The sequence below is a fragment of the Carassius gibelio genome, chromosome B22 (assembly GCF_023724105.1).
Source record: "Carassius gibelio isolate Cgi1373 ecotype wild population from Czech Republic chromosome B22, carGib1.2-hapl.c, whole genome shotgun sequence".
In the NCBI taxonomy this organism is placed as follows: Eukaryota; Metazoa; Chordata; class Actinopteri; order Cypriniformes; family Cyprinidae; genus Carassius; species Carassius gibelio.
In genome coordinates this window covers 2573912-2601157 of record NC_068417.1, presented here as the reverse complement: position 1 = coordinate 2601157, position 27246 = coordinate 2573912, and the positions used below count along the sequence as shown (strand labels likewise).

The 27246-nt window shown below is 37.0% G+C and overlaps 2 protein-coding genes across 2 annotated transcripts in view; both read left to right on the top strand.

The window, feature by feature from the left end:
* Positions 1-27246, top strand: part of LOC127987559 (uncharacterized) — a 1718354-nt gene that overhangs the window by 1126715 nt on the left and 564393 nt on the right. The window contains exons 66-67 of the mRNA XM_052589927.1: positions 2858-3034; positions 3515-3691. Of these exons, the coding sequence (XP_052445887.1) occupies positions 2858-3034; positions 3515-3691 (354 nt within the window). The remainder of the gene's footprint in view (positions 1-2857; positions 3035-3514; positions 3692-27246) is intronic.
* On the top strand, positions 14976-22321 carry LOC127987944 (zinc finger protein 431-like). Its single transcript, XM_052590402.1, has 2 exons — positions 14976-15153; positions 21612-22321. The coding sequence occupies exon 2, from the start codon at positions 21626-21628 to the stop codon at positions 22319-22321; it is 696 nt and encodes a 231-aa protein (XP_052446362.1). The 5' UTR covers positions 14976-15153; positions 21612-21625.

Below are 27246 nucleotides of genomic sequence, written 5' to 3'. Positions count from 1 at the left end.
TCATAAACATCTAGGATGTCTTGAGGGGGAGTAAATCATGGGCTAATTTTCATTTTTGGGTGAAATATCTCTTTAAATGCACAGGGGGTGAAGAAAATAATGTGAACACATTAGAAATAGCCAGTAGAGCCTGCACGGGCCTCAAATCTAGGCCCGAGCCCGGCCCTGGCCCGAGACGCTCAGGCCCTAGCCCGAGACGCTCAGGCCCTAGCCCGACCCGTGTCCGACAGCTCATCAGAATTATCAGCCCGAGTCCGGCCCGAGCCCGTGTTTTTATTTATTTATTTTATTACACAGAGGAAGCCTGCCCTATTTGCAGCAATTAAAAAAGGGGTCAGTTTTGTGTTATGTTTCTTTTCATTTCTTTATCAAGTTAGTTTAGAAAAATGTTTGAAGCATTTAAAAAAAAAATGACGATTAACGTTAAACAGCCGAGCCGACAGCAAGTAGCCTAAAACATATTTAATCAATTAAGCCTGTCAAATAAACACTAATACTTTACTTGGCTACAATAAAATCCATAGATATAAAACACTTCAAGAATATCACACAGACAGTTAATTTAATAAATGTTTATTTATTAAACCACAGTGAGTAAAATAAAAAAATAAAAAAATGAAATACTGAGGCAGTCTCGCAACAGCGCTCGCAAACGAAATGAGAAATGAATCTAAACAAAATAAATTAATTAAAAACAAACTTGCAGGTTATCTTACCTCAAAAATGCACCACAGAACATGTCCATTCTTTTTTCCATTAGTTTCCAACAGTTAAACAAAAATAAAGTCAAATTAAAAGTTAGAACAGTCTCTTACAGAGCATCGTGGAGAAAAAGAATAGGCTCCAGAGTGGAAGGTTTTAACCCCGTCCTCCTGTCTTCTATCACTCTTCCCGCTGCGCTGCTACTGCTGGCGGGACACTAAACACAGAGCGAGCCAGTCTTGACAGTCGCGGTAGCAGGGTCTCGTGCTGTTTCCACCATAGCAGCACATTTCGTCCATCACCTTCCATGTTGTGATTGAGGCGCATATATTGCTGTACTTCATCGTCGTCATCCTCGTCCTGCTCCACAATGTTTTCAAACTTGGCCAGCGCTCTCTTCTTTGATGCGTGGCCCGCAGCAACAGGTGCAGACGCAGAAATGCATGCTCGCCGCTACATGAATCATCATTTTATAATTATAAGTTGGCCAACTAGGCTATTATTAATACATTAATTTAGAGGCATGTAATAGCTACTACTACAATAAGTGGATATAAGTGAAGTATAATCGTGACGGAAAAGCGTGCGTGCGTGAGACTGTCATGTCAGTATGTCAGTTTAATTATAACGGGTTGAATTATCAGATTATGAAAGTTATGAGGTTATGAAATGTCTTTCTATATTTGTTTTTTCTATATCGTCGACGTCAACTTCTATTTTTTTTTTTAATTAATGTGTAAAAATATAAATAGAAGGATGACCCAAAAAGGCCCGAGGCCTGGCCCGCATGTGAGCTATAACGTGAAAATTGGCCCGAAGGGCATAAATAAGTCGGGGCCCGTCGGGCTCGGGCTGAAATGCAGGGCTCTAATAGCCAGTATTTTATTAATATTTACCATCGTTTACCATTAATACAGCTTAGAATAGATTCATACAACTTTTGAATAGACTTCAGTTAAATTCTGTCTCTAACTTCTGCTGTGACTGCTGAATGTGATCATGTTTACTGACTACAAACTGAGGATTGAAGACTAATTTAAAAAAATATATTATTTGTGTGTATGTGTTTGCATGTTTCTATATTTAAATGTAATTTCATAAAGGCAGGGTCAGTCTGGTTTCCACTGTCACTTCTGGGGCTTGATCGTCCAGGCTTCCTCTGGGACAACGGCCAGGGTTTTTTGGCCAACTGGGTCTCTGAGTTTAGGTTAGAGGAGGTTATGAATGAAGGTGACTTGTAAAGTTGTGTAATCTAAACATGTGAAAGTTCTGCTCATACAGCAGGTCAAATACACAACCCAATATCCAATCATTTCAGTTAATACCAAAAATACACACACATTTCTCTTTTATCCAGTGGGACAGAACTGTTTTCATTGTGTTTATTAATGGGACACAACAGAATAGTTCTGTGCTGCTGTATCTGAACATATTCATAGTGTTTATTGATGCTTCATATCATCTCTCTGTCATCAAACACCAGATTAATGAATGTGTAACACAACTGAACAGAACCGGTCCAGACTGGGCTTTATTCTGTGCAGGCATTGCTTCTTCAGTCTGACCTGTTTCAGAGAAATATTACTGTACTTCACATCTACACACACAGACAAACCTACAGTTTTATTTAGATGTGCAAAGTTGAATCTGTGTAGCAAAGCTGATCACGTCACTGGACAGAGCAGAGAGAATGCATTTACGTTGTAGTGATGTTCAGACCAGAATCAATTTAAACACAAATACACAGCAGTCAGAACTTTTATTTTAGACAATATGATCAGTTTTAGACAAAAGATGAAATAAGAATTATATGACAGAAATAAAAAGATATTAAAGATTTTAACACCTTTCACACAAAGTTGTGGGGAATTAAAACTTCATTGTATTTCTATCAAGAATCAGCACAAATTATACATAAATCATGAGAAGTGTCAAAGACCAAATTGTGGAAAATTATCCAAAGATGTTCAGACACTCTTCCTCTGTTTTTTGTTTTATCAAGACATTGTGACTTTATTAAATATATTTTTTTTAATCTTCTCTCTTTTTCTCAATGTAGGTTAAGAGACTGTGATTTGACAGATGAAGGTTGTTCTGCTGTGACTTCATGAACATAACGTGTCTGATTCATTGTGTTTTCTCTTTCTGTCTTCAGTCTGTGTGGATGCAGTATTACAGAGAAACAGTGTCTCATCCTGACTTCAGCTCTGAAATCAAACCCATCACACCTGAGAGAACTGAACCTGAGCAGGAATGAACTACTAGGAGACTCTGGAGTGAAACACCTCAGTGATCTACTGATGAACACACAATTCAAGCTGGAGAAACTACAGTTAGTTCCTGACCTGCAGTTTTGTTTTGTTTTTAAAGCGGTCTCACTCAGACATGCATCACAATAAGAACAAAATATGATCACAAAATTTTGTACTTGTTGACTGTACACTACAATCTTAAAATATCTTGAATTAAATATTAATTTCTGAACAGAATTGTCTTTATTTGTTACTTTTAAAATTAATTTGAACACTTTAATATTATTTTTAAGATGCTTCTGTAGTTGATCCTGTATCTTAATTACATTATAAATCACAAACCTCTTTTTTTTTTTTTTTTGGTCTGACTAAAGATTCTCTAGACTTGAAATGTAACTAATATCCTCAATATCCTAGTTTTTTATGGCTGTGTAATTATTATTTTTTTCAGGTTTCGGCAACATATTATTTATTACACTGTATGTTGTTAACTCATGATGAATTACTCACACATGAACATAACGTGTCTGATTCATTGTGTTTTCTCTTTCTGTCTTCAGTCTGAGTGGATGCAGTATTACAGAGAAACAGTGTCTCATCCTGACTTCAGCTCTGAAATCAAACCCATCACACCTGAGAGAACTGGACCTGAGCTGTAATGAACTACTAGGAGACTCTGGAGTGAAACACCTCAGTGATCTACTGATGAACACACAATTCAAGCTGGAGAAACTAGAGTTAGTATCATTATACTCTACAGCACTTACAGTCAGATTAAAGATTACTGTTTACTTTCAGGAAAAGGAAACGAAAGAATGTGACGTGTGGCCAAATATAGTGTCCCATACTCTGAACATGTGCTCTGCATTTAACACAAACACACACACAAACACACACACACACACACACACACACACACACACTGTCACACACACACACACACACACACACACACACACCTGCGGTTGGGGTTCAGTTCTTGCTCGAGGGTCTCATCTCAATCACCGGAGATCACAGCAATCCAGTTCATTGAATTACTCCCACATGAACATAACGTATCTGATTCATTGTGTTTTCTCTTTCTGTCTTCAGTCTGTGTGGATGCAGATTTACAGAGAAACAGTGTCTCATCCTGACTTCAGCTCTGAAATCAAACCCATCACACCTGAGAGAACTGAACCTGGGCTGGAATCAAATAAAAAACACAGGACTGAATCACTTATGTGACGTACTGAAGGATTCACGCTATAAACTGGAGAGATTGAGGTCAGTAACATTCACAGACAAGAATCAAAATGATGAAAATCACTTTGTTTAACTCTTATGTGCTGTTCAAGGTCTTTTCAGACCCCAAATGATGTTTGCTGAAATAAAAACAAATGTTCCCTTTATCTAAATGACATGAGACTTTGTACGGTTGTCAACACTTGATAGATCTACAAACAGAAAATTAAATTGGATTGATATCTGGTTGTGTGTTAGTGTGAAAAAAAAAAACTCTCTGGAGACCCACATTGAAATGAATGAGGAAATGATCAAATCAATACTTTCTCTTCTTAATTTATCAAATAAAATCAATAAATCCACCATGATTCAGACCACAAAATACATGAAAGTGAAGTGCACAATGCAGAATGATTAAACTCTCATATAAATGATATTACATAATTAGACATAATGTCCGTCACAACACAGAAAACACACACAGTCTGAAGAGGAGACTCCAGCACATCCGCGATGGAGGAAAACACACACGCCATGTTATCCCCATTAATCACAATTAGGAATTAGACTTAATAAAGTGAATTTTACATAAAAAGCTCTTTTTATATAAAAAACTATTGAAAAATATATTTTTAATTAATACATTTTATACATTTACAAAATATCATAAATCCTTCAAAAAACTACATAAATGTAGAGTAAAAACATTAATAAATGACACATTTTGTAACAAGAAATTATCAAATCAATACTTTTTCTACTCAATTTATCAAATAAAATCAATATATCCACCACAAATCAGACCACAATATACACAAAAAATGCAGAACGATTACGCTCACATACAACCCCAAAAAAACAACCATAGACATTAATTGGAGACTACAAAAATTTTGATTTTGTTGTTACGTAATTTGTCAAAAATGTCGGAAGAGGTGACACCCTGCACTTTTAATGTATTTTTCTAAATATATTAAAAATAACATAAATACTTAAACTACACGAATGTGGAGATAAAACATTAATAAACTGAGTAAAATGTCATTTTCTTGGCTGTGTTCTCTGGAGAGCCCAAACAGCACGAGTGTCGTCCCCAAACGAACAGCACATAAGAGTTCAACAAAGCACTTTATACTCAATATCTCATGATGAATGTGTTCACATTATATTTGTGAAAGATTCTTCATCTTAATGATTTGTTTGTAAGATGATCTCTCTTCCTCTGTTTGTCTCTTTCTAGTCTTTATGACTGTGACATTACAGATGTTTCTTCTTTAACTCAGTCTTTGACAAACACAAAAGCTCTGCAGTTTCTAAAACAGCTTGATCTGAGATATAATAAGATTGGAGACTCAAAGCAGAAGCTCATTGATGTGCTACGAGACTCAAACTGTAAACTGAGGTGAGTAAACTTCACTTTGTGATATTAAAGAGATTCATTTACCTCTGATATGTGAACAAATATATATTTTCAGATATTAGTGAAAAGAGTTGATAAAATGATCATCAAGTTTTATTTCAAAGGGTTTGTGTCAGAATGAAATGTAAAGTTGATAAAAATGTTGAACACAAAGGAGGAAAGAGAAGAAAAGCAGACTGTCACAGCTTTCTACAGCAACAGCTGCTTTATTAATGAGATCAGTAATAGTGAATCATTAGAGTTTGAAATAGATTTGTTCAGATTGTAGGAAAACGCTGGTAAAATCAGAGCAGATTCAGCTTCAGCTCACAGTCGTCCAGCATCACATGATCAATGTCTCTGTGTCTTGTGTGTTTTTACTTTGACAAGCAACACGTCACATTACTTTACACTTACTTTCTGTAAGAGATAATGTACCTCCAGCCGCTTGTTATCACAGAATAAACCCGACAGGGTGATCAGGACTTGTGTCCTCCTGAAGAGACTTATTCTGTGATAACATCCGGCTGCATCTGCATTATCACACTTATTATATGCTTTCTTGACACACAAGTGAAGATTTAGACACAATTTAGATTCAGCTAAACACTTCTGCTCAGTTAGCAACAACTTGAACAACAAGACACACTTTGAACAATGTCTCCTCAAGTCTACTATTAACAGGAATTTCCTGCGGTTTGGTTTGAGGGTAAATCCAGTCAGTAACTGAGGCACAAGCTAATAGCAGTTGTGTTTGAATGAAACGAGTGAGAGCGCGGTGCTGTGATACGAGAGAAGTCAAAGAAACGCCCGACTCAAATACCGTATGACTGTGTGTTATTCTGCTGCTAATGACACACACCTAATGAATAACACACCTCCGAATGTCACCACTGACCAATCAGAATCCAGTATTCCAGCGAGCTGTGCAATCATTTCACTTATTTACTGAGACCAACACAAACATGTTTAAACTAGAGACAAACAGCTTTAACTAGTGACACATTTAACTGAAAGATTTGTGTTTTAAGACTAAATCACATTTGTGTTTGTTCCTTGTCATTTATTATATTTGGTGTACACTCGATAGTGTGTGTTTCTCTTTATATTGACTCATCAGAGACACAAACAGAAAGGAATTCATGTTCTAAATGTATTATATTTAAAACACAAATACTGTATATTAAATACATATTCAAAATCAGGTATAGTCATATTAGTCTAATTATGGGATAATAATGTTCCTTAAGTATAGTAACTATTTTGCACTTTATTCCACTGAACTCTGATTTATCTTCTCATTTCACCTTACAGAGTAGATACAGATCCATCACCAAAAGATGATGAATGCAGTATCTCATAAAGTGAAGTGGTCTTGAGAGGAGCAGTAAACATCAGCTGAAGATCCACAGAAGAGCTTCACTACTGTGTCTATGAGGAGAAATAAATGTGTGATAAATGTGTAAATGTGATCCATACAGGTGAAGAGACTCAGACTTTACAATCAAATAATGCAGCATGTGTGTTAGAAACATGATATTGAATGATTAATGTTGCTTTAGTATTCAAGCAGATGATCATTGTGTTTAATGTAAAGCTGGAACAGAGGAGGAAGAAGCTCAGATGAGTCTGTCTGGCTCTTCAGTTTAATAATATTTCTATTAAACTCATTCATAATGATTCAGATGTTTAAATGTGATCGTCAAGTGCAGCACTTATTTATTTTTTGATACATTTAAAGCAATACAATGTGTGAAATTTACATTTTGCTTAAAACATTTCCATGATCTCTCTTACATTTTCTACTCATTGTTATTCTATTTAATTCTATAGTAAGTAAGCTACGTGTCTGTCTGTTGCTAACAATCACAAATCCTCTCATTACAACAAACAAAGCAGAAACATAGTATAAAAAAGTTCATATTGTGCTTCTCTTTATTTTCATGTCATTCTCGACAGTACAAACAACACTTAAAATAACTAAAATACTAAAAATAAACTGATTAAAACAGTTTATTAAAAATAGTAGTTCTGTGTAATATTTTCTCTAATCATTTATTTAAACAGCTTGGTGTATGTTTTCTTTTTATTAGATGCAATGTTGATGTTAACAAAATCATCTTAAATGATCAGGGCCCGTATTCATAAAGATTCTAAGAATCCTCTCAGAAAACTCTTAATTTAGCTTAAAAACCTTTACGTAGGAGTCTTAGCTTAAGAGCGATTCGGGACCGATCTGAGAGCAACTCTAAAAGACAAAAACTTTCATCTTAGTGAGGAGGCGGGTTTGACCCCGTTGCTATTTATGACACAATATTTTGAAGACTGTGATTGGTTGGTTGTCCAAGAAGGAAAAAAAAAGAGTGATTTTAATTATAGGCTCTATTCTAATTCTCACTTTGAATTTACATGAGTAATTTATCCTATTTGACCTGTTACGTTCCACCCAGTCTAGGATAGGGGAAAGCAACATTAAAGGAAAAAAAAAGTAAACAACATAATTGTGATACAACAATTTATTTGATGTAACACAAACAAGGAAGTATTAAGTCTTCAGGAGTGGATGAAAATCCCAAAGAAAATACAATAAAAAAAATGCCTCTAACTATTGCGACCAAGTCTACACTTACCTTACAGAAATAAAAAGTAAATAAACAACAATATAATTCCCTTACTCCCTCTCTAGTTTTAAACAGGAGAAAATGATTCAAAAATAATAAAAAGAGGGCACCCACTCCCTAGAACTTCCCGTTTTTGGATGTATATATTGAAATTAGAAGACACGTTTCCACAATTGGTATCAAAATAAATACAGAAAGAAATAAGTGTCTATATCAATGTAACAATGTTGACAAGTTAACAGCAAGGCAAAGAATTAAATAGAAAGGTTTTAACACTGATTCACAACTGAACAACAGTAAAGCTTAGAAACAACCAACTATTAGCTAAAGCCCCAAACAACAAAAGAACCACGCGTTCCTCTCCCTTGAGCGCGATGAGGCTTTTAAACTTCGACAAGACCACTCCCCAAACGAGCATCCTTCATCCCAGGAGATCACCTTCACCTGGCTTTACCTGCACAGAAATAAAGGCATGGGGGGGGGGGGGGGGCAACCGCGACTGCCATCTAGTGGTTGGGAAGACATGTATACAAAATAAACTTAATCTGTAGAACGTAACAGACCGTTCTATCTCTCTCTCTCTCTCTCTCTCTCTGTCTCACACACACACACACACACACATTACATGTGTATATCTAAATCCTGTTTTTAATTTACCATGCTTTTAATTTCCTATAAGGTATTTGATTGGCTTAGAATGATAAAAATTGTTCCACTCTTTCCAGTTACAGTGATTGCTGTCCTATTTAAGTGGTGGTTTAAATGTTGGTTTTAATTTATCAAACATGGAATCAAAACCAAGAAGGGTGAGAAAGCCAAACTGGACAGAGGAACAGTGTTTACTGTTAGCCCAGTTAGTGGATGAACACAAGGCCATTCTTAAAGGATAATTTGGGCCGGGTGTCACAGCAAGGGACAAGAAGCAGACATGGGAGCGTATAGCACAAACTATTAACGGTTCATTCCCCCTGCTTGTGCGCACCTATACGCCTGCTATATTCATAAATGCAGTTATTTGAGCCTGCAAGGTGGGAATGTCCAGTGGAAACTAAATGAACTGCGACACAATAAGATGTTCTGAAAGTGCTGTAATTGTGTGATCACTGCTTACAGAAGGTTGTGACAGACCCAAATCATCACTATTGCATTGTTGCATTTTCCCAGTTGTCAAATATCGTAATGTAGTGATTACTGTAATTTATATATTAAATTATAAATTATTATATAATCTATAGCGTCTTATTAACTCACTGTCATCCATTGTCTGCAACACATTTCTTCTGCATCTTCGTCTTTCTGCCATTTTCTCCTCTGCTAAAGAAACTCTAATTTCTCTTAAAAGTCCTCGTCTGTGCTCCTAACAAGTTTGACCTTAAGACCTCTTTTAAGGGTTAAGATGCTTTCTGAATTACTTTTTTCTTTACTAGGATTTTTTCTTTAATTTTAAGAGTAAACGCCCACATTTCTAAGAATTTTCTTAGAATTTTGTCACTAGGAGCTACTTTTTGCATTAAGATTCTTTATGAATACGGGCTCTGATGTTCAAGAAAATACATTTAACCTGGCGTGTGATTTTTAAACTACTTTTCTCCTCACTCCTAAAAAAATAAATAACTCGTTATTTAGACATTAGTTAGGGATGGTGAGCTGTTGAATAATGTTTTTTTGAGTATTATTGAGCTTTACTGTCAGGTTTTCCTTTGCTTCTCCTTTAAATGAGTCATATTATGCTGCTAAAAACAACATTATTTTGTGTAATGTGTTTATGCGGTTTAAGTTTTTTTAAAAGGAACATTATTTTCCACATACTGTACATTATTGTTTCTCCTCTATGCCCTCCTTCTGAAATGTGTCTATTTTCACAAAGCTCATCGTCTCAAAAGCGAGGTGTGTTGTGATTGGCCAAATGTCTTAAGCGTGTGACAGAAATGTTACGCTCCTGTCCGGCCGGAGCGACGAGACCTAAAACCCATTATAAACATGATACAAACATGATTTCTAGTCTGGTCTTCTTTTGTAAGGCCAAACAAAGTAGTTTCACGTTCTCAATGAAACAGCGTCACACTGAGTGAACAGAGGTGAGAACGCTCGAGAACGGTGCAGCAGGTGATTCTGTGAAGGACTGTACCTTGGTCTTGAGCAACCACATGTGATGACCCTGGGCTGGACTCTTCTTTGTCCAATGTTCACACTATCCATCCTGTTACGTCCTATGGACTTAATTGTTATTATCTGTCTTTGTTGTGGTGATATTTGTTGTGTAGTTTCCCTCCTCTCTCTCTTTATCTCTTCCCTCTACGCAGTGTTAATTGGATGCAGCTGCAGGTGATTATGTGGAGGATGGAGCATGCTTAAAAGCTGAGGAGGATGGCACTGAGGACGGAGCGTCGGTCATGCGACATGTGGGTTGTCGGATGACGTGGTTGGTTCGGCGTTGTGAGCTCGCTGTGTATGCGCGTTGTAGAGCTCCACGGTATTGGCCGCTGCCATTCTGCCCGCCGTCTCCTGCCCCAGACATTCATCGCACTGGTTGCCCTGATGGTAGCTGCTAAGCGGTTGCTGTTCGAGTGAGAGTTCTTTGTTCTTATGTTTGCTTTAATGTAATTTCTTTGTTTGTTTTGGAAGCCGTAGGGAGGAGGTTGCCATTTGTTTTATGATCCCTTGTTTTCTCCTGTTTTTGGACAGCTAGGGAGTAAAGGAGAGACTGATGTATTTTGTTTTGGGTTTTGGTTTTGTTAGGTAAGTTAATGTTTAATCAGGTCTTAGTTAGTTCCTCTTTTGTTTGTTATTTTGGCTATGAACCCCTCCTGAAGATTCACGCTTCCTGTTATGTTACTTTGTGAATTAAAACTTTTTCTCTTGACTATACTCTCGCTCCGTTGTGTTTGTGTCAGCTGGGACAGGAGAGGGGCGGGCTTAGTCTAAATTCTTTATTTTAACTTTGTCCGGAATCCCCGACCCTAGACTGGGGGGAGGACGTGACAATTGGGGGCTCGTCCAGCCGTTTTGATAATTGGTACTTCGTCTGGTTATTATAACATTTGGTGTTTGTTTGGCCGTTCGCTCGTCTTTTTGTAGTAATTCCTATGGCTGTGACACCATAGCAATTGAGGGCTTGTTGTTCATGGTGATTTGTTATGGTTGTTTGTTTGAATCGTTATCTGTCGTTAAAGCCTTTTTGCTTGGCTGTTTTGATCTTTTGGATAGGGGAGGAAGTTCATACGGTTTAGGATGGATTTCGATTTAGTTAAGTTCACTCTTTCGCCCACATTAGGAGAATTTGAACGGTGTAGGAAAGTAGACCTGATACAGATAGCAGATTTCTTTAATATAACTGTTTCTAAAGCGGGAAGGAAGCAGGTTGTTAAGGAGGAGTTGTACGCTAAGTTAGTGGAGAATGGTATTTTGCCTGAACGTTCCATAGCTGGAGGTTCGGAGGCAGAGACTGGTGGAGAGGTATTTGACGATGTATATTCGGGGAATGGTAAAAAGCCTTCTCAAGTAGATCCAATGGTAACTGTTCGCTTAAGAGAGTTAGATCTTGAGTTAAAGAAACAGGAATATGAAACGCAACTGCTTCGACTGAAAGAGTTGGAGATAACAGCTGATCGAGATGTTAAGCTGCGTAAATTGGACCTGGAAGCTCAGATGTGTAAGAGACCAGTTCCGTCACCACGCTCCAGGCTGCTGGCTTCCGGTAGCTCTGAGATGGATCAACCCGACTTTGATATTAGTAGGTATGTTAAACTCGTTCCGCCATTCCGTGAGACTGAGGTCGATTCGTACTTCGTGGCCTTCGAACGTGTTGCGGTTAACTTGAAATGGCCTAGAGAGATGTGGGCATTATTATTGCAGTGTAATCTCGTTGGCAAAGCGCAAGAGGTTTTTGCAGCCCTGCCAATTGAGGATTCACTGAATTATGATGTTGTGAAAGTGGCTGTATTACGTGCTTACGAGTTGGTACCGGAGGCGTATCGACAGAGATTCAGGGCATGTTCAAAAGCAGCCAAGCAAACCTTTGTGGAGTTTGCGCGTGAGAAGAGAGTGTTATTCGAGAAATGGTGCGCTTCTACTAAGATTACGACTCTTGAGGGTTTGCAAGAGTTGATCTTACTCGAAGATTTTAAGAGCTGTCTGCCCGAAAGTATTGTGGTACATTTGAACGAGCAGAGAGTAAAATATATGTGAGATTAGAATAAGTGTGTCCCAAAGCAGAGTATGCTGAAAAGAGTATGCCAAAAGTCCCCAGATGGTCGACTATTTCAGGTCGATTTTTGTGCACACTCCAATGACTAAAATCAGGTCGGTGAAGACTGAACACGGTAAGAAGAGTTAAAATATGCTTTATTTGTACAGTTGTATCCAGTAACATTACTGGTCATTGTTAAACTCAGATTTCAGTGAAAAGTAATTTGGCAAATAACATTTTGAGTAAAACTCTGTTTGGACGTAATTTCTATCTAGTATCTTTCTGGGATGTGGGGTGATTTAATAAGCTTTATAATTAAGTTTTCAGTCCAATCCGACCTAAAACAAATTTTCTCTCCTTACGAGTGAAATAGCAGGCAAGAAAAGCTAATGTTTGTTTTCACTGAACTTCTAGTTGTTTGAGTCTATTTTTTTGTTTACATATGACTATTCTCCACCCTATGTAATGTTGTTTCAGATAATTTCATTTCATATCATATTAATTCATAATGAATACCTTGCCGTGTGTGTGTGTGTGTGTGTGTGTATTTATTCTGTTACAGCTTACAATTTATTCAAGTGCCACCAGTGTGTTTTTGGAGTATTTCTTCTTTCTATTTCATCTTTCGTAAGTAAGATTAAAAAACGTTTTATACTTGATTTTGTCAAATACTGATAATGGTCCACAACTACAGCTTTTACCATGTAATAAATGTGCCATTTCAAAAGATTCATACCTTTAACTTATGGGTAAAAGTTTAAAAACCCACTTGTATCAGTGAACTTTAGTTCTAGTTTACTAGCTTGAGTCTATTTTTATTTACATTTGACAGTTCTCCACCTCATGTAATGTTATTTCAGATCATTATTTCATACCATATTAATTCATAATAAGTTGTCCAAAGGTACTAAAACATATTTACAACAGTTCTTGTAAATTCAGTGGTTCATTTTAAATATTATAAAGCGACAAAACCACCCCAATATAACAACTTTTCAGCAATATAGTGATTGGCTGATTTCAAAACACTGCTTCGAAGCTTTACGAATCGAATCAGTGACTCGGAGCGCCAATGTCACGTGATTTCAGCAGTTTATCCGTTTGACAGGAGATCCGAGTCACTGATTCGATTCGTAAAGATATGAAGCAGTGTTTTGAAATCAGCCCATCACTAGATTGTTGAAAAGTTGTTTTGTTTTTTCGGTGCACAATAATTCTCGTTGCTTTTATAATATTAAGGAAGAACCACTGAACTCACATTAAATATTTTTTTACTACCTTTCTGGATCTTGAGAGAAGAAATGTCATTGCTTTGAACGCAGGCCTCACTGAGCCATTGGATTTAATCAAAATATCTTAAACTGTGTTCTGAAGATGACAGATCACTTTTGGGTGAACTAACCCTTTAATATATAAGAAATTGACAGGATTTCTGCTATATTTTATATTTCTTCCCTTGCAGTTATTGGGGACCGTGACACAGAACGTGTCACATGGAAACATCCTTTCTCACATCTTCATGATGATGTTGGGAGGAAGATCAACCTGAAGGGCCTGAATGGGAGAAAAACATTCAACCAGATGGAGTCCAAGAAGTTCCTTTTAAACGATTACAACATTATAGATCAAAACTGAATTAAATTAGCCTATCACATTTCTCATCAATATTGTTAACAATAAAGATTAATAATAAGGAAAAGAAGCACATCACAAATCATCATTAAATCCCGTCCTACTGTAGATAAACAGAACATCTCCGCTTATTAACTAACGATCGTGTGCCTCAAAGAAGCACAAATAAAGATATAGGTGCAAACAGAATACAGTGACGTCAAATTGGTTTTGATAAGCAGTTATTTTATGACCCAGAACACGTTGGTGAAACTCATGCATCTAACAAGAACTTAATACACTAAATAATCATATTGATTTGAACATTTATGAATTAATTAAATGTGAGTAATGAACAAGACTGCACAAATGATAGCGATCAAGAGGAAGGTCCACGTACAGTAAAGTGGATAGTGTACAACACATTTGCTCAGATTCGTTTTCAGTTCTTAATAGTTTAATAAGTGGGAAATCCGATTCAAGAAAATGTGAAATTTTGTAAAATTTGTATAGACTTTGTCAATTAAGACTTTTAATTTTTAAAAAGACTTCTTTTTCGTCTAAGAATTGGTAATTCTGCCCTCAACAAATCACTTCAATCGATAGGGAAACATGGTTCTGGTCAGTACAATAAATGTGCACTCTCAGAAACTGTAGCGCATGTAATAATCAATTGTATGGCATATGAAAAGGAAAGAATTAAATTAAAAAACGATTTGTTGGCATACATTCTTTAACTTTGCCGAATATATTTAATAGTTCTTTCAAAGGATCTGAAGCTCTTTTAATTTTTTTTTAAAGCAACAAATTTATATAAGACAATATAGAAAGGTAGGGTAGGTGGAAGTAATATTTTTTGTTTGTTTGTTTGTTTCTCTCCTGTTTATTTCTGACATCAGTGCCTCACACTCCATCCCAGTAGATGGCGGAATATGCACCAAAGCTGGTTTGCCGACCGCCATTAAACGTCAAAGAAGAAGAAGAACAAGAAGAAGTTATTTGTGGATTAACTCAATTTATTTGAGAAGCGAACCGTTTCAAACGATTCCGTTCGATTCGATGAACTGGTTCAACCGACTCACTGAGAAGAACCGGTTCAATCAAACGATTCGTTCATGAACCGGACACCAGCGTGCGCTTGCTGTGTCTTCTGAGGTGAGTCGAGCAGTTCGGATATATCACTTGTTTACACATCCTTAAAAAACATTTTTCACGGTTTGTTTAATCAACATCCTACGGGGTTCTTTCTAAACTGTTTTCATCGGACAGAACACTATTTACGCGCCTGTTCTGGCGACAGGAAAGGAACATCACAGGGAACTAAAGTCATGCGGACACGAACCATTGTGTGTGTTTCTCTAAAGTTTGTGTTAATCTTTTAGAGTGATGAAGATGTGCGTGTTTCTTCATGCTTTCATAGATATGAAAATATTCAGTTGTATCCTATATGGTTAATGGCAGACAGAAATGGAGCGGGAAAAAAACTAAATTATTAGTTGCAGTTTGTTTTATCTATGAAATTAGTGAGTGAAAAACAATACTCTCTCTCTCTCTCTCTCTCTCTCTCTCTCTCTCTCTCTCTCTCTATTGAGAATGAGAAGTCACGTGCCGATTTGGGTTGATTTGGGAGGGGTCTGAGCCGGTCGGCCCTGATGGCAGGATACGCTATCTGCTGCCAGGGGCAATGCCTTCAGAACTTCACAGAGGCGCGACTAAACATTTCAGAGCGCTTTCATTTTTGCGCATTTATTTTGTCGGCGGAACAGATCGAGACGGATCTACGAATACGCGAAAGAAAAGGAAGAAAGTAAAGCAATGCAAAAACATAAGGCGAAAGAAAGTGGACCTTACAGGAACAAGCTCACACCAAGCACAAAACAGCGGTGTTTGGAGAAGCTCTCAGGCATATCCCTGCAGCGGCACAGAGACCTGAACCATATAACTCAGTGCACACATATGGACATTGGGAATTATATTGTTTACAATGTAGGTCACTTTGCATTCACGCTGTTAATGGCTTAATCTAACCCGGACATTTACATCTTGCAATCACACATTTAACTACCCTAACTAACCCAGAACTGGTTTGTCCACTTTGCAGCCCCCAACAAAAAAAACCTGGTACAGTATGTGTCATTGGGTTAAAATCAAATTATAACTAAACATACACAGCTTTAGCATACATCAAAACATGTTGGAAATGTTCGTATACATTGAACATCTCGTTACAATCTAGTGTTAAGTCGCAGTTAATTCTAAATGCAATGTAATTACACTACGCTAAAACGCATGTGAATAAACTTACTTTGGCCAGTACAACACTGTTTTCTTCACCTGCTGTAGATGGACCCAGCCACAGCAGAAAGCCTCGTAACTTTCCAAAGACTTGTGGCTTTTAAACTCCTGCATTGTGTAGTAACTTAAACCAAAAACAATATAATTCCCAATGTCCATATGTGTGCGTGGAGGTAAATGGTCCTGGTCTCTGTGCCACTTGAGAGCTTCTCCAAATACCGCTGTTTTGCGATTGGTGTAACCTAAAAAAAAACTGTATTTCATTGTTCCTGTGTTTTCCATATGTATCGTGTGAGGTACTGCAGCAGTTTTTAACGCAGCAGTAACTTCCAGGCATGGTAAAACAGTGCAGAATTGCGAGAACCTCCTCTTAACAACACATTTAAACAATCCTGTTTCGCCGCCGGTATCCTTCCAACGTGGCGGAGACCGTGATATCGAGGGAGGGGCTATGTGCTATGACGACAACTTCTCATTCTCAATATATACTACACACACACACACACACAGAGAGAGAGAGAGAGATTGATTGTTTTTCACTTACTAAGAGAGAGAGAGAGAGAGACGTTTTTAATATTTATTTTACTCTGCTCGGACTCTAATGGTGCTTTTTTAAAGTATATATATATATATATATATATATATATATATATTTTTTTTTTTTTTTTTTTTTTTTTTTTTTTTTTTTTATTATTTATTTTATTTATTTTTTTCAAATAAGCAAATTAATGTCTGCACAAAAAGTTACAACTGTGCTTCCGAGTCCAGCATTTTTTGACAGAATTATATTTATATTTCTAAGTCTCAGAATTCCTATAAATGCCGGAATATTCTCATCAAGTGAAGACAGAGTTTATTGAAAGACAGAGAGAACATGAGAGATCCAGAACCCTGCAGAACCAAACACACTGAAGAACAAACAGGTTGTGTTTAAGAGCACACTAAAGAAATTAAAAGATAAAATTAAATGTCATCCTCTTAATCCTAAATAACTCATATAAATCATATTTAATACATTTATTTCTAAGGATTCTTAATTGTCAATTTGAACAAAAGAAAATCGATCCTACAACATGATCAAAATTAGCAAAAATTGTGTTAAAATGATAAATAATGATACAACAGTGTTTTGAGAAACATTTATTTGTTCATCTTGAAATCTTTGTGGGCATACCAATTGCATAAGGTTATAGTTTGCATGAATTTAATTAAATGCACCAAGTTGCTATTTTTGCTCAGTTTGGGCTTCTAAATAAATAATAAATATATATTTAATCTAAAGCAGCGGTTCCCCACCCCACTCTGCATATTTATTATGCATCTGTTATCACATAGGACTTTTGTTCTATTCGAATGTAAGTGTCCTGCAGTGGACATCATTGATTCCAATTCCATGTTACATACAAAGAGGATTAAAGTGTGCAAGAAGTGAATTTAAATAGTATTTATTTACAGAGGCATATCACATCTGTGTGTGAAGATGCTGCAGACTATTACTGAATTATTTTTTTTAAGCATTTTTCCCCTCCGTGACCAGTGTGTCACAGAAGCGCAGCTTTTTTATTAATTTCTGTTGGCAGTAAGCACTTTGCATGCTGTTTATGAGTCTGGGTGCCCTGTGTTATTGGAGGAGTGCTCTGAGTGCCTCAAGTTGAAAAAAAAAGCAACTCTGAGTGGAAAGGCGCCTGACGTCATTCACATTTTTTCCCCATTGTCCAATCGAATGAATGGCAAGGCGGGCCTTCCGATGTGGTGACAAAAGTTTACCATTGTTTAGCAAGTCCAGAGAATGATGGAGGAGAAACTTTTGGTGTCTGTCGTGGGTCACCTGGAGCTGTATTTTTTATGGTTTCTGCTAATATGACAGTTTACTTCTTTGATTTACAGACTGTAAAATTATCGATATGGCTGTTGCTCCCCCTTCCCTCCTTTGTTTCTTTGAATTGATGTTGTTTTGTTGAATTAAAGATACAAGAGTTAAGCACAAAAATAAATGAATAAATAACGGTGATATGATTTCTAAAGACATTTACAAAATTTCGATATAAATTACCAGTGTTTCCCCATAAATAGATTTATTTGTGGCGTTTGACTTCGTTGAATAGACATGAGCACTGAACGTTACAAAATCAAATCGTCGAAGGTGCTTTATATAAGTTTATCTCTGAATGGAAAGGACTGTCTTCAGAAAATTTTGATTTTGATTTTATCTAATGAAGAAGCGTTCGTGAGCGGAGCTGCTTTGATTACAGCCGTTACTAAAATTGTGAAATATATTTTACATTTTTAAATGTGAATTATTCCTGTGATCAAAGCTGAATTTTCAGCATCATTATTCCAGTTTTCAGTGTCACATGATGCCGATTTGCTGATTATCAATATTTAAAACTTCTTGCTGAGCAGAAGAGAATTCTTTAAAGACATTAAAAATCTTACTGTTCAAAAACTGTGACTGGTAGTGTATGCTTGCCTATAGTTTGAAGTTAAAGGTATGAATATTACTTACGTGAGTCTGATGACGGTGATTTGACAGTGACTTCACATTTCTTGTGTGTATGAAGGCTAAACACAAATAAAAGGAGAATGTAAAATACATCTGTTGTAGGCATTCTTGGCAGTTTTACAAGGCTTTTTATAACAGTGTTCTTATTGATATCGGAATTAAATATCAGCCAGAATTAAGAAATATATTGTGTGCTGATCACCTTTCTGATATTATTGATCTTCTCAGAAAAGAAAGAAGCTAACTCATTGCATTTGCTGTTGGAGAGCATTTCACTGGGAATCTAACTTTTGCAACCGTATAAGATGCAAAGAATAAACTACATCCTTCACTCTTTCTGCCATGTCTGTCTGTGATGGGGTTGTGCATAGACAATGTGAGCCTAGGAAGTGTTGACACATTTTACAGTGGGATGAAACAACGGCATAAACAGAAGTACAACCCCAAATCAGAAAAAGTTGGGACAGTATGGAAAATGCAAAAAAAAAGTGATTTCTAAATTTACTTGACTTGTATTTCATTGCAGACAATATGAACACAAAATATTTCATGTTTTGTCTGGTCAACTTCATGTCATTTGTAAATATGCATCCTTTCCTGTCATTCAGACCTGCAACACATTTAAAAAAAAGCTGGGACAGTAAAGCATTTACCACTTTGTAATGTTGCCATTCCTTTTCACAACACTTAAAAGACATTTAGGGACTGAAGACACCAAGTGATGAAGGGTTTCAGGTGTAATTTTGTCCCATTCTTCCTGCAAACAAGTCTTAAGGTGCGCAACAGTACGGGGTCTTCTCTATTGGAGACAGGTCGGGACTGCAGGCAGGTCAGTCAAGTCCCCGTACCCTCTTCCTCCGCAGCCAGGACTTTGTAATGTGTGCAGAATGTGGTCTTGCATTGTCTTGTTGAAATATGCATGGACGTCCCTGGAAAAGATGTCTTCGTGAAGGCAGCATATTATGCTCCAAAATCTCTATGTACTTTTCAGCATTAATGGTGCCTTCACAGAAGTGCAAGTTACCTTTGCCAAGGACACTGACACAACCCCATACCATGACTGATCCTGGCTTTGGGACTTGTTGCTGGTAACAGTCTAGATGATCCTTTTCTACTTTGGTCCAGAGCACACGGCGTCCATATCTCCCAAAAAATACCTGAAATACTGATTCATCTGACCACAGTACACGTTTCCACTGTGTGATGGTCCATCCCAGATGCCTCCGAGCCCAGAGAAGTCGACGGCGCTTCTGGTTATCATAGGGCTTCCTTTTGGCACGGTACAGTTTTAACTGGCATTTGTGGATGTAACTACGTATGGTGGTACTTGACAAAGGTTTGCCAAAGTAGTCCTGAGCCCATGTGGTGATATCGCTTCTAGATGAATGAGGATTCTTGATGCAGTGCCGCCTGAGGGATTGGAGATCACGGTTGTTCAGCTTAGGCTTGCGCCCTTGTCCTTAACGCACTGAAATTCCTCCAGATTCCTTGAATCTTTTAATTATGTTATGCACTGTTGAATGTGAAATATCCAAATCTCTTCCTATCTTTCTTTGAGGAACATTGTTTTTAAACATTTCAATATTTTTCTCACGTATTTGTTGGCAAACTGGCGATCCTCGGCCCATCTTTGCTCCTAAAGGATTAGACCTTTCTTGGATGCTGCTTTTGTACCAAATCATAATTACAATCACCTGTTGACATCACCTGTTTCAAATCACATCATTATTTAACCATTTTACCTCATTACTAGCCCTAAATTGCTCCTGTCCCAACTTTTTTTGAAATGTGTTGCAGGTCTGAATGACAGGAAAGGATGCATATTTACAAATGACCTGAAGTTGACCAGACAAAACATGAAATATTTTGTGTTCATATTGTCTGCAATGAAATTCAATCTAAGTAAATTTAGAAATCACTACTTTCTTTTTTTTATTTGCGTTTTCCATACTGTCCCAACTTTTTCTAATTTGGGGTTGTAAATACTCCTTCATTTTTGATCGTACAGATAAGAATAAGGTATCATTTCAAACTCGAAAGGGTCTGGGTATGTATAGTCATAACAACAGCAAAATAATGTGCTTTTGTAAAATAAAGAAAATATACATGGTGCATTCTCTGCCATCTTGGTCTCTGTCACCTCTCTTCACAGACATGTAAATAAAACAGCGTTACCAATACAGTATCATTCCTGTATGTGATGCAGTGCTGTCTAAGGGCCCGAAGATCATGGGCATCCAGTATGGTTTTCCGGCCTTGACCCTTACGCACAGAGATTGTGTGGAATATTTTTATTAATAAGATTTTACTCAATCAAGTATAATCAAGATGAATCTAGTCGCATATATACATACGTGTCTTATTCCATTATAATCATATAGCCTTTGTGTGGAAGGAATGTGTCTATGTCTGCAAAAAACATCCTGACCACCACAGATAGGAAACATCTGGAAAAACATGCAATGGGCCTCTTTTCTTTACCATAGCAAGTCCCTAGGGAGGTATCAAAATTGCAGGCATAAGGAAAAGTCTGACTATTTGGTAACGCCCTGTATAGTATATTATATATATACTATATAATGAGATGCTACCTAGCATTCGGGAGATCTTCTCACAAAGAGGATCTCGGCTTTGTTTCTCTCTGAAATAAAGTCTATCTTCTGGAAACAAAACCCAGAGACTGCGTGATTGCTCAGACACAGGGCAGATAAAAAAAACAATACATTTGCTCCAGATTCTTTGAATCTTTGGATGATATTATGCACTGTAGATCATGATAACATCAAACTCTTTTTTTCTATCAAATTTATTACAGCTGTAGAATTGAAAATGCACAAGAGGACCCACACTGGAGGGAAACCTTACATGTGTTCACACTGCGATAGGAGATTTGTTCATAGAGCAACTCTGAAAACACATGAGAGGACCCACACTGGAGAGAAACCATACAAGTGTTCACACTGTGACAAGAGATTCATTCAGACAGCAACTCTGAAAACACATGAGAGGACCCACACGGGAGAGAAACCATACAAGTGTTCATACTGTGACAAGACATTCATTTGTTTAGGACAACTGAAAACACATGAGAGGATCCACACTGGAGAGAAACCATACAAGTGTTCACACTGTGACAAGACATTCATTTGTTTAGGACAACTGAAAACACATGAGAGGATCCACACTGGAGAGAAACCATACAAGTGTTCACACTGTGACAAGACATTCATTTGTTTAGGACAACTGAAAACACATGAGAGGACCCACACTGGAGAGAAACCATACAAGTGTTCACACTGTGACAAGAGATTCATTCAGACAGCAACTCTGAAAACACATGAGAGGACCCACACTGGAGAGAAACCTTACAAGTGTTCACATTGCGACAAGAGATTCAGTTCTTCATCAAATCTGAAAAAACATGAAAGGACTCATACTGGAGAGAAACCATACACATGTGATCAATGTGGGAAGAGCTACACTGAATCATCTTCTCTACAGAGACATAAAAATCATAGTAAGTAGAGTTAATATTCAACTTAATGCTTTACTTTTGACTCGTCGGTCTGTATTCTGTTCCCGCTGAAAAGCAGGCAATGGTTTCTAATTACAAAGGCAAATGTATCTATTTACACCATGTTTTTGCAGTGTTGAGTTTTGTAGCCAATGACAGACATGTTTGTTAAAAGCACTGACCAATCAGAGGGGTTTAATGTAAGTTAGTCAAAATATACTCAGAGAAAATCTATTATTTTAAGGCGAAAATAAGTTGATTTAAAATTTCATGGCATCAACACATCTCAAAAAAGTTGGGACAAGGCCATGTTTACCACTGTTTGGCATCCCCTCTTCTTTTTATAACAGTCTGCAAACGTCTGCTGACTGAGGGGACAAGTTGCTCAAGTTTAGGAATAGGAATGTTGTCCCATTCTTGTCTAATACAGACTTCTAGTTGCTCTGCTGTCTTGTCGCATCTTCATCTGTATGATGCACCAAATGTTTTCTATAGCCGCGTTTCCACCGCAGGAACTTTACCCAGGAACTAGGGACTTTGGCCTGGTACTTGGTGTGTTTCCACCGCAGGAACCAGGAACTAAATAACGTTCTGGGTAAAAAAATGCCCCTCAGAAAGTCCCTGCTGGCGAGGTGGTACTTTTTCAAAGTTCCGAAACTTTTGGGGGCGGGACTTTGGCGCTAATCATTCTGATTGGTTGAGTCCACGCAGCATTGGTTGAGTTCAACCACCATTTATTCGGTCACCATTTTCTCACATGGTCCAAAAGAGCATAATCAAACAAAATATTTCTTGCTGAACCTACTTTTTATAATGCCTGATGCTTTACACAACAACGACTTTAAATGATCTTTTGTGAGTAATTTCTCCAAATTTGATGGTGATGATGATGTCACACACCGTTCGGTCTGATCGTGATGATGAAGTCACACACCGTTCGGTCTGATGGTGATGATGATGATGTCACACACCGGTCGGTCTGATGGTGATGATGATGTCACACACCGGTCGTTCTGATGGTGGTTATGATGTCACACACCGGTCGGTCTGATGGTGGTGATGATGATGTCACACACCGGTCGTTCTGATGGTGATGATTTCACACACCGGTCGGTCTGATGGTGATGATGATGTCACACACCGGTCGGTCTGATGGTGATGATGATGTCACACACCGGTCGGTCTGATGGTGATGATGTCACACACACCGGTCGGTCTGATGGTGATGATGATGATGTCACACACCGGTCGGTCTGATGGTGATGATGATGATGTCACACACCGGTCGGTCTGATGGTGATGATGATGTCACACACCGGTCGGTCTGATGGTGATGATGATGTCACACACCGGTCGGTCTGATGGTGATGATGATGATGTCACCCACACCGGTCGGTCTGATGGTGATGATGATGATGTCACACACCGGTCGGTCTGATGGTGATGATGATGATGTCACACACCGGTCGGTCTGATGGTGGTGATGATGATGTCACACACCGGTCGGTCTGATGGTGGTGATGATGATGTCACACACCGGTCGGTCTGATGGTGGTGATGATGATGATGTCACACACCGGTCGGTCTGATGGTGATGATGGTGATGTCACACACCGGTCGGTCTGATGGTGATGATGATGTCACACACCGGTCGGTCTGATCGTGATGATGTCACACACACCGGTCGGTCTGATGGTGATGATGATGATGTCACACACCGGTCGGTCTGATGGTGATGATGATGATGTCACACACACCGGTTGGTCTGATGGTGATGATGATGATGTCACACACCGGTCGGTCTGATGGTGATGATCCTCTTCAAGTCGAACAAACCTAATGATTCAATGAACCATTCATAAAGAACCCTTTACTTCACTCCTGAATGAATCAGCCATTTATACAAACCAAATGAATGAATAAATGACTCGATGACTTAATCATTAAGACATTACCTCCACCTACGCAGTTTTAGTTTATTATTTCATCATTTCATTAAAGAAATAATTTCATATTTCCATAGTAATAATAATAAAATTAAGAAAATAAATGATTAATGTTATAGTTCACCCTGCCAAAAATGACAATTCGGTCACCATTTTCTCACATGGTCCAAAAGAGCATAATCAAACAAAATATTTCTTGCTGAATCTACTTTTTATAATGCCTGATGCTTTACACAACAACGACTTTAAATGATCTTTTGTGAGTAATTTCTCCAAATTTGATGTGCGGTTCATTCGATTAATTAATCACCACATCATGTAATTAATTAGATTTAAAAAAATAAAAAATTACCAGCCCTAGAATAAATCTGAGTTTGTGTCTGAAAGCCACAATGAGTGATGGCACACTGAACTCGAAATGCAGTTTGAAGTGAAACAGCTTAATTGTTTACTTTTATTGTTTGCAGTGCCAAAAGTAATGATTGATTAGTAGTAGGCTAGTGAAGATAATACAGTAACATATAGTCTTTTTTTTTTTTTCAGATATGTGTACAAGAAAGAAAAGTCCAAAGTTGTCACGGTGAATAAAGTTCAAGACTTCAAGACTTTTCAAGAGATTCAGATCAACTCATAGATAGTTCCTTCCCAAAAGAACATCATCTAATTGTTTTATTCTTGTTTCTCAATTTGCTTCATAATCTCTCATTATGCTTTATAATTTCAAGTTAGATTTTTTTTTTACTCCATTTATGAAAAAGTGGACTTTTTAGTCGTGTGGACAACAAAGTGACCTGAAGAAGTGTCCATCTTAGTTTTAGGAAATACATTGATCTGGTGTTTGTGTTTAATTGTTAATCTTATAATCTTATAAATGCTCGACCATTTGTGATGCACTTGGTTTGGTTGTAAATCAATAATTTTCTCACAAATTTTCAAGTAATCATGTATTAAATAATCATGTATTTTATCAACGTTTATTGACCATTTTTAATGTCTAATGATGCTACTTGCGACAATAGTTTAATCAGTATTATTATTAATTTAATAATTTTGAGTTTATCCGAAAGCCATTACCTGATACGATTGCTTTTTAGACTTTTTTATGTTTTAAATGTCTTGATTGATAAAATCTTACTGCCTGACACCGATGAGACCCAGGTCTGATTGTGATGGTGCAGAAAAGTTGTACATTTACTTATACATTTCAAATATGCACATGAGTAATCATAACCGAAGCTGAGAAATTAAGTTTTAGTGAATATAATCAAGACACTTGAAAAATACTTTACGGTTACATTTTATTTACATATATATAAAACAATGTATTATTTGATCGATTTCACCTCCTTGAGCCATTAATATGTACCATAAATTACCAGTAAAACTGATTTTAAAAAATTGTTACCAGAAAATGTATTTGACACATGATTTTTTCCTGACACAGTTTAACTCTTAAGTTCTTGTCATATTTTATAACAATTTTCCTAGACTATAGCGAGTAAACTGTGATAATGTGAGAAATGCTAAAGGTGTCTGAATAAATTTAGGTTTGACTGTATGTTGGCATATAACACTTTAACATTTTAATACATTTTTAAAAATGATATTAAATGAAAATGTAAGAACTTTTATTTTTGGCAAAGTTCTGCACAACAGAAGTATATTAAGATAAAACATGGACAAATACAATATTCCTTAATAATGTTTAAATAAATAATTATAAAGAATAATATTATTGGTGTTAATATAATTTTGATATATTTCTGTCATAATTTCAATTTAAATCAAACTTTTATTTCGACTGGTTGTAGCGGACCTTTGAGTTGCAGAATGGATTTTACAATGGATTTTCTTCAATAAAACTAGGAAATGTTTAAGTTTTCTCTCAGCCCTGCTGATGTTCATGATTATGTAGACATTTAAAACACTATTAGCATCATACAAACTTCAGTGTGTAGTAAATAAAACGGCACCATTCAGAGACATGCAGAAACAAGCAGATTATTTATATAGCAGTCTCTTTGTGCTTTAATACTTACAGACACATATCTGCTTTTGCTTTATCCATACATCAGATATTTAGCATACATGTTTAGAGATGTATGAGCATCCATACTGTACATGCATTTTGTGTAGCAATTGCCTGGTTTCACTGTTACATATATATAAAAGTGTACCTTTTTTGGTAAACGTATAATGTAGCTTTGCAACAGTGCATTTGTTTGCTTCTCTTCTCTATAAAGTGGTGTATTAAATCATGTATTAAACTCATTTTATCACACACTTTTATTGTCCAGTTTTATTGTCTAGTCTACTTTATGAAACTGATGATAATATTGGGTACTTCTGAAAGTCATGAGCTAATATGCTTGCTGTTTTAGCTAGATTTTTGTAAATGTTACAGATGTTATGTTCTTGAGACTGCGACTGCCATTTGGCGTGTTTTGATTCCAATCTTTTTAATTGGCAAGTTAAGTAATAACACTAAGGACTTTTAATTCACAATTGGGTAAACGTGGTAAACAAATATGAACAACATATTTATACATTTTTCGTTTGTGTGAAAGCATATAACATATTTTAAGGATAAGTTATAATTAACATCTCTTGGGGCAAAAAAAAATAAAAAATGGTTTTGATAAGCCCTTATTCTCGCATCACTGTCATTACGTCACCACTAGTATCCTTCCTTGTTCCTTCTGAGGTGAGTCCAGCAGTTATGATATTTCGCTCATTTAAAGGGATAGTTCACTCTCAAATTAAATTTTGGTATGTTTTAGCTTTTAGAGAGGGCCCTTGAAAAGTCTGGAATATATATTTTCAAGGGGAGGGGGGCCCCCTATGCATAGGGCCTGGGATCTTGTGCAGCGCTCCTTTGTAGGTGTCTTTGTTTCTGCAGTCGTTCCCATTATGATATTTTTAGGTCAAACCGTTCTTGTCTGTGACTCATATAATGCAGGTCTATGGTCACCACCTCAAAGAGCATGCAC

Excerpts from the sequence above, each read along its gene's own strand:
- LOC127987944 (XM_052590402.1), top strand. The coding sequence starts at position 21,626 with ATGCACAAGAGGACCCACACTGGAGGGAAACCTTACATGTGTTCACAC.